Source organism: Jatropha curcas, chromosome 2 (assembly GCF_041381405.1).
Source record: "Jatropha curcas cultivar XTBG-Jc1 chromosome 2, XTBG_Jcur_1.0, whole genome shotgun sequence".
Lineage (NCBI taxonomy): Eukaryota > Viridiplantae > Streptophyta > Magnoliopsida > Malpighiales > Euphorbiaceae > Jatropha > Jatropha curcas.
The window spans coordinates 26,948,276-26,956,982 of record NC_143152.1 but is presented as its reverse complement, the minus strand read 5'-3'; the positions used below and the strand labels follow the sequence as shown (position 1 = coordinate 26,956,982).

At 32.3% G+C, this 8,707-nt stretch overlaps 1 protein-coding gene across 1 annotated transcript; it reads right to left on the bottom strand.

Moving 5' to 3' along the window:
• Positions 1-1,069: 1,069 nt before the first annotated feature.
• Positions 1,070-6,466, bottom strand: ATERDJ3A (DNAJ heat shock N-terminal domain-containing protein). The gene is made up of 7 exons (XM_089717756.1): positions 6,140-6,466; positions 5,215-5,270; positions 4,341-4,414; positions 3,498-4,027; positions 3,074-3,415; positions 2,346-2,696; positions 1,070-1,702 (listed from the first exon to the last, which is right to left on the bottom strand). The coding sequence occupies exons 1-7, from the start codon at positions 6,224-6,226 to the stop codon at positions 1,415-1,417; spliced, it is 1,728 nt and encodes a 575-aa protein (XP_089573882.1). The 5' UTR covers positions 6,227-6,466; the 3' UTR covers positions 1,070-1,414.
• Between the last annotated feature and the right edge of the window lie 2,241 nt (positions 6,467-8,707).

Sequence of the window (8,707 nt, the reverse complement as noted above, 5' to 3'; positions counted from 1 at the left end):
TTCTTTGACTGACCAAAACAAAACATGTTTGTTGCTTTATTTTTTTTTTCTTTCTTTAAACTTGTGTGGGTCCCACGTGTTGGAGGGATCCCACAACACTTCATTCATTTTCACGGCCGGAAAAAATAAATAAAACGAAAATAAATGCCTCCTTAGTTATTTATAGATTTTTTTTTTTTTCCAGACGATGAGATAACTTTAAGAAAAAACTAATGAAGTTAAAAGATTTTTATTGAAACAAAGTATCTATGATAAAATTAGAATATTTTTTAAAAAAAATTATTGATATCATTTATTTGATTTATAAATTATAAATAGAGTAATGGATTGGTCTAAGCAAGTATAAAACCTATTGCTTTATTATTTTCATTCTCCCAGCATAAATTAAAACATTTTTTTTAACTAGTAATTTTTTTAATTCTATTTTATGGAACTCTTTTTTTCCTAGAAATGAAATTTGAATTTTTTGGAAATCTTTTTTTGCTAAAAAGAAATCAAATTTCATTTCTAGGAAGAGACAGCAGTAAGTCAAATCAAAGCATTTTCTCTGTGGACAAAATTTAATTGCTTTCTTACACGGGTATCAGGTGCCTCACCGATGTCACCACTTAATTGACTTGGAGGTGGTCTACGAATCAGGATCAAAGTCAATCACCGTGACGGCTGATTTTCATATGCCAGTAGAAATAAGACATGACAGTCACGGCTGAGACAAAATCCCAAGAAAGGCAAGCTGGACCCTGGCAAAAAGGCATTTCACATTTATACCCCTCCATTCATCTAAGAAAGACAAATAGAGTTGGAAAAAGCAAAAAACGGATACATTATTTTCAAGAAATTTCTACCATATTGACTTAATTATAGTAATTGAGTCTAACACGGTAATTAAACTTTAATTTGTACAAGCAAACACTTCATTTGCATTTTTTGTTCAAACTATGATACAGTCTTTCACAGTTAAAACTCGAAAACAGAATGGGTAGATTTGTAAATTCCGGTGAAGAAATTTCAAGTCCTAAATATATCAGACCAAGGATCAGAGTAGGCGTAGTCCAAAAACAATGGAATATTAAGAATATAATAGTTATATATTAACAAGAAAAAAAATTAATTACAATTTAAAATTTATATTCCTAATAATACTACCAAAACCATTCTCCAAGACAACAATATTTTCCCATCTATATTCCACGCATTGCACTCTTGTAAACTGCACTTTTGCCGTGTGACAAATGATCCGAGTAATAGTATTAGCATCTTCATCGCCAGCATCGTAAGGGCTGACCGCTGAGTTTTTATATCTCTCTGCTCTTAACAAGACCAAGTAATCATGGTTTTTTCACATTTTTCCGCTATGCACATCAGATCAAACACAGGATTATTTATTTATTTATTTATTTTTTAATAAGCTGTCTCATTTGACCAATGGCTTCTGTCTTAACTTGGTAAATTGTACATCTCCATTAAGAACAGAGCTAATAAATCTCTCCACTTGTTCTACACTTATATCACCTGCTAAAGCCGCAAACTTCCCCTTTCGAGGTTTGTAGGCTAACAATAACTTATCTGATGATTTGAATCCGGATTTTTCAAATGCATTTAAAAATGCTGGCTGCCTGTTAGCATCTAAGAGAGCATAGGAAATGGAATCCCTAGAGCCAGACGCTGCGTTCCGTTGCCTTGTAAATGATTTTTGAGAGACCTAGAAGCACAAATCAGGAAGCAAACAATAGAGTAAGTCATACAACAACTTCCATTATCTTTTTTTTCCCCCCAAATATTCCTCTCAGAAAAACTAAATTAACTTTTGAATTAGGCAGCTCAACCCCAATGGAAAATAAAAACATGCACTTTAGAACTGTCCCTCTTGCTGATATTTTATCAACATAATGACACTGAATTATCATTTCAACTCCAAGCTTGCAAAACCAGCTCACAATGTGGGAAATATGTCTTCGTAACATGAAAAGGGTATTCTCAAGAATTAAAACATTAAATATATAGACTTGATTAACAAAACAAAGAATGAAATTTCTTCTAGCAATTTTGTCACAGAAATTAAATCATCCCATTCCACTCCATTAGCTTCAAAAAATATTTTAGGGTTGTCGGAGTCACATCATAAATAAATTTAGTTTTTCACTTTTATTAGTTTCCAATTGCCTTTTACATTAACTAACTAAAACGTTTATCATTATAAAATAGCAGAGAAGTGTAGAATAAAGAGGCATGGGGAATAAAAATGAAAAAGATATATTCCTCTACCATGTTTCAGGTAAAAACAGGCTCTAAAACCTGCTTTTTCTTCCATAAAAAGCAAAATATATCCACTTGAAATTTCTTACCGTAGATAAGATGGATTTTATCTTCTCCCTTGCTTTTGAAGATCTGAAAGCACCAATAATGCAAACAGGGATTTTTTCTCCACATAAAGCATCAAAATTCAACCCCGTTAGCAAAGGTAGTTGCTTCTCAACAGGATCATCCTGCTCTCTGGCTTGATTAGGCGCTGCCTTCTTGTTCTGTTTATCAAAATCTTCTAGCAAGGAACTTAGATCATGAATTGCGGATTGCAAATCTTTCACAGAAATCCCTGCTTTTAGGACATATTTTTCTCCATTTGATAGCCATCCAACTATAGCTGGAAGTGCATCAACTCCCACCGTCTTTACTATTGGATCAGTAACACCATGAACCTAAATAAAAACACCGCACCTATTCTCAGAATATATTATAAAGCATCCTTTTTCCTATAAAAGGAAAACGTCTGCTAACTTTGCCTAAAGTACACCAGTAAATTAATCGGTAAAGGTCCACATTAGAAATATTTAGTTTGATACTAGCAAATCAATAACATGGAGCTTTCTAGTAAAGACAAAAACAGGATTCCCTTTGTATCAAAGTTTGACAATCTAAGACTGTACTGTCAAAAACTAACAACTTTCTAGCATATTCAGATGCATATTTTAAATCACTATAAAGCAAACCAGAACATCTTCAATCTGTCATCCCGAAAGGTAAAATGGAAAAATTTTAATTCATAAATTAAGTTGATGAGCTAGCAATAACATACCTCTGCATCATTGAAAATGAAGCGTTTATGATATAGCCCACTAAGGACACGCCAGATAACAGGTGTATCCTTTTTGGTGGAAAGGAGCAATACTTTGGGTAATTGTTCCCTGCTACCAGAGGAAGACTGAAAGTATTTCACATCGATACGCCTAGAAAACCTTGGCAAATGATCTTGGCAGAAAGTTTTCAAATTTCTAGCTACCAAATCATCTGTGTACTCCACCAAAGAACCCTTATCACCTGCTTTGTACGAATACAAAAACACTCTTGGAACGCGGCGGGGATGTATGCCTAGTTCAGTGCAAAAAGACTTTTCAGCTTCACAGTTTATGCTTCCTACCTGTAAGAGAAAAGGAACATCATGAGCATGTGAAATGATCAATAGAAAATAACATGACGCAGAGCAACAAGTGTACAAGTACCTTTAGAGCTCCTTGCAATGAATCAGCAACCTCTTGCATGACAGATTCATGGTAATTGCTGCCCCTCAAAGAGGGAGTGTAAGATAACAACAGCCAAGTCATCCCTTGGTCAGCAATCTCTTTCTTAAACACCTTAGAGTTTACGGGCTTCATATTCTTAGGGGAGCTTCTTGAGCCAGATTGGAAACTAGACTGAGACCTAGCAGAACCACTGAAACTACCAAAAGGACCCCCACCAGTATCACCTCCAAAAAAATTGGAGAAAATATCATTCAGGCCAAAACCAAATGAATTCTGGGCACTGGGACCACCAAAGGAAAATGAGAATGATTGGGAACCTCCCTGCCCTCCCATGTTTGACCATTCATCTGGTCTGAATTTAAACCGATTTTGCCCCTGCCCACCGGTTGTAAAATATGTATATCCACCCTGGTCCCCAGGATGGCCAGCATCAAATCCAGGATTACCCTTCTCATCTCCATATAGATCATAATTTTTCCTTTTCTCCTCATCTGATAGAATCTCATAAGCTGATAAAACATGAATAGAGCTCAATTACTCGACATTATAACAAGAAGAGGATAACAATTATGAAGGGGATAATATACTAAGAATCCTGTTTTCATCAATCCACTGAGTGATTTATGAAATAACAATTTGATCTTCTCATGGCCAGAAGACCTTCCTCAAGAATTTAGTTTAGTGTTGTAACTTGTCAAGCAAGATCAAGAAATCACACACGGAAAATAACTGAAACATTATTAAACAAAAACCAATACACATTGCATATGGGAATACTGCTTCAGCAAGAAAAATGAGCAAGCAAGGCATAAAGACACTTACCATTATTAATCTCAGCAAACTTCTCCTGAGCACCCTTATTTTTATTCTTGTCAGGATGATATTGAAGAGAAAGCCTACAAAAAGATAATTTGGCCCAGGATTAGCAATTAAAATTAGGAAGCATAATACAACAGCAACAACAATTAGAATTGAAAAGCACAACATGCAAAATAAATAAATAAACGGGTGGGTCAGAGGGTGGCATTTTTGTGTGCTTTCTGTGTATGCAAATTCATGTATATGGTACAGACATGATGCAGTTCATGTTTAAACAAGGATGACAAGAAATAATTCAAGATGATCCAATATAAATTTAAAACACAAAATTTCCACACATAAACCTTGTATTTAAACCAATGTCCACGCAAAATACTTTGAATTGTCTATCATACCTCAAACAAATGTTAGAACAAGAAAACAAGCAATATAAAAGAAAATTCAAATATCTCGATATTCAAGATATCATCCCCGCAGTTCTCAGAGAACATAAAAATGTCATCTCTCCCTGAATCAGCAGCAGAATGGCTATTTCCTTCTTCAGTAATCCCATTATATACTGCATTGGTTGCTCCTTCAACACACCAAGCCAACATAGGACATATCGGCAGGTATTAACACTAAGAATGGCTTAATCCACTCAAGGAAATGCCCAACCCAAATACTGACCCCCATATCCGTGTTCAGGCCCCCGGAATTTAACACACGGGTTAGCTTCCAGGCTAAAACACTAAAGCCATACGAAAAGAAAGTAAAACAAGCATACTCACTTTCAAAATAAATGCATCTAGAATACAAAGAATCTAGATTTAAAAATTTAAAGAACAACAATCTCAAAGTTCTTGAAATAAGAGCAGAAATTGAAGGGAGAATGTACTTGTGGAAAGCTTTCTGTATTTCACGTTGACTTGCATTTCGCTCAACTCCAAGAACCTGGCATGAATAAATGATCTCCATAAACGTCTTGAACAAAATTCAGAAAAATCAAATAAAAAAAAAACTAAAAAGGAATGAAATGGACTATGGTTTTATAAGAAACTATGTTGGATTACAGGAATACTAATATTTTGAAATTTTCTTTGTCCTTTTTTATATTGTTACTATTCAAGAGTTTCACAGAAGGGGTCATTGCTTGGTGCAACTAGCATCAGTAAAAGCCTGTGGAAAGCAGACTCTTCCTAGAAAATATGCCGAAAGATGTGAAAGTTTACAATGACGCATCCAAGTAGCTAATTTTGATTTTATGCCCAAATAGTTAAAAAGACATCAAATTTTAGTTTTTACAAATTCATGTTGTTAGTTACTGCCCAATACATTATCCCAAATACCGACTTACTGATAATTTCAAAGTTCATCAAATCAAAAATAGCTACATCCGCTTAATTATCCCCAGTTCTTTTGCAAGATTTCTTCATTCACAAATATATATATATATATATATATATATAATAAAATAATAATAATAATAATAAACCCTCACTTTGCACCAGGTAAACACTTCAAATTTCAGGAAAAAGCCAATAAGTCGATCAGCTTGGACTGTACTTTCAAAACCGAGAATTGTACCTATTAAAAATATAAAATTCAGAAATTCCCCCTTTAAATTGTTAATTTTAACTCCGACTGAAACATATCTGCTACAAATTGATCCCAAAATCCAGCGAAAGTAAAGTGATAAACAATGAGCAGCATAATCTTATCCGAACAAATATGCAGACCCGAATTCTGAACTCACGAGAATTCGAAGGAAGCTCACTTCATTGTCGGAAAAGAAATATCAGAATACAACCAATTCAACTTACCTTGTAAGGATCAATAGTTTTGGCGTCTCCCGTTAACAGAACCAGAAACAAAACAACAGTTATCGACAAGGTAAAATGCCTGTTCATTTTTTTTAATCAGCAATCGTAACAAGATTGTGTTACAATGGGGAAATGCGAAATTTGTAAAATCTATGGTTGGTTTCGAGAAGCAGCAGGAGGCTAGCTAGCGAGCGAGCAGCGAGAGCAAGACTGAATTGAAGCGGGGCGCATTAATAGTTTCGCGGTGGAGGGGAAATTCTAGATGCTTCGGGTTCAACCGCAAAAGGCCGTTGGGCATACGTGCCGAATTAGAGTAATTCCACGCCAATTGACCAATAGGATTGTTTGTTTGTTTACAATTTCTTTGACTTTACACGCGAACTGGGTGCTTCAGTTTATTTGTCTGTGTAATTGGGATCCATAGTTTACAAAATAATGGGCTCAAGAGGCCCATAGACTCTACAGTTCTGGGCTTTAAGTAGTATTAACTTTCGGGCTTGCCATAATGCTTGTCTAGCGTAGCTAACCATTTATAAAACTTCCCCATCTTATCTGTCATCACCTTTATTTCGTTTTTTCGGAATAAACGCTAATCTCACCCTTGAATTTATTTAGCCCGATCAAGAAGTTAGATTTATCCTTTTAGACTATTTTAACTTTTAAAATTTATTTAAAATGATTGAAAATATTATGTTTAATATTTTTAGACCAATTTAGCTTCTAAATTTATTTTAATTTTTATAAATAATTAAATTGATTTAATTTAACATGATTGATTTTAAGTAAAAAAATAATTTTACCTTGAAACTTATCTAATAGGATAAAAAAAAATTGAAATTGACTTTTTAAATTAATTTAACCCCCCTTGAATTTGTTAAACAATTCAAAAATATCGAATTTGACCTTTTAGACTAATTCAGTTTTTAAAGTTATTCTGATCATTCAATTTAATAGGAAAGTCAAATAAAACTTTCTTCTAACATGGTAAATTTAGAAAATAGATAATATAAGTTTAATCTGTTCAGTATGAAAAATACATGGTTTTCATGTGCAATAATTCAGCAATAAAAGGTCATTTTAAAAATGTTGAAATTAACACATATTTATGAATTTAAAATCATTAGTCAAAATAAAAAAATATAATTCTTTATTACTGCTTATTATAGGTAATAGGTCCTAAAAGGTATCTAAAAGTATAACATACTTCATGCATGATTTTGTTCCATTTTATATTTAATTACTTTTTTTTTAATAAATTATACAACTCAAGTCCAACTGCAGTTTTAATAAAATCTATATAAGGATTCTCACTTTTTTAAGTATAAGGAAGAATCAAATGCTAAATTGTTCCAAAATATTAAAATTGATCTTTTAATCATTTCAAATAAATTCAAGGATAAAATTGACTTAAAAGGTCAAATTTAACTTTTTTTTGATCTAGTTGAATAAATTCAAAAGCTAAATTGATATTTATTTCTGATTAATTTTTATCCCTTCTCGTTTTACATCAGAAACATTAAGATTAAACTCTCCCAACACTTGTAATAAAAATTTAAGATCTATAAAAACATAATTTATTATAACACGGTAAATTTATAAAATACGTGATATAACTTTAATCGGTTATAACTTAAAAAATGCATGAATTTCATATACAACAATCTAATAATTAATGCTAGTTTTAGGATGTTCAAATAATACATATCTATGAACTCAAAATCATCGATCAGGGTAAAGAATAATATAATATACTTTTTATATCATTTTCCTCTATTTGATAATTAATTTTTTTTTTCAACTTGATTTCATCTATAATTTTAATAAATATTTATATAATAATTCTCACATTATAAGTACAATGAATAATCATGGGCTAAATTTATCTAAAATACTAAAAATAATATTTTTACTTATTTTAAACAAGTTAACGAGTTCAAATTAACTAAAATGTCAAATTTGACATTTGTTTATCCTGCTAAATAAATTCAAAGTCAAATTAGCCTTTATTTTTTTATTTAAAAAAATTAAATGTATAACCATGTATCTGAAATTGGCATCTCGTAAAGAAAAAAAAAAAAGTTGGCAAAGTAAATAAATATTAAGTAGAAAGAGAAGCATAAAAGGAATGCTTTTACAAACTCATATTCGTTTTTAGAAGGGGAGAAAAGGAAATATGTGTAAATAATAAATAATTTTTGAGCAATTCAAGTTGTATAATAGATTGGTTGGATTTTGAGTCGTGTTATACCTTATTTTGTATAATTGAATATAAAGTGATAAATGAAAAACTAAAATTAGCTAGTTAAATTACATGAAGTGAAATTAGCTAGTTAATTAGCTAACTATATACCCTTGCATGTTCTTTATAGATGTGGTAATTATACATTGCGGGATTCTTAACATTTACGAAAGTCGGGTTGATGGTTAATCATGGTGTCGTCGGCCTTGATGTGACTCTGTATTGCGCCCGGCAATAGAAAATTATCATTACAGCCCCCTAAAATGGCCCCTCTGTTTTCACTCGATTATCCATTAGCGACGTGTGATTCATTTCATCCTTGAGAAAGG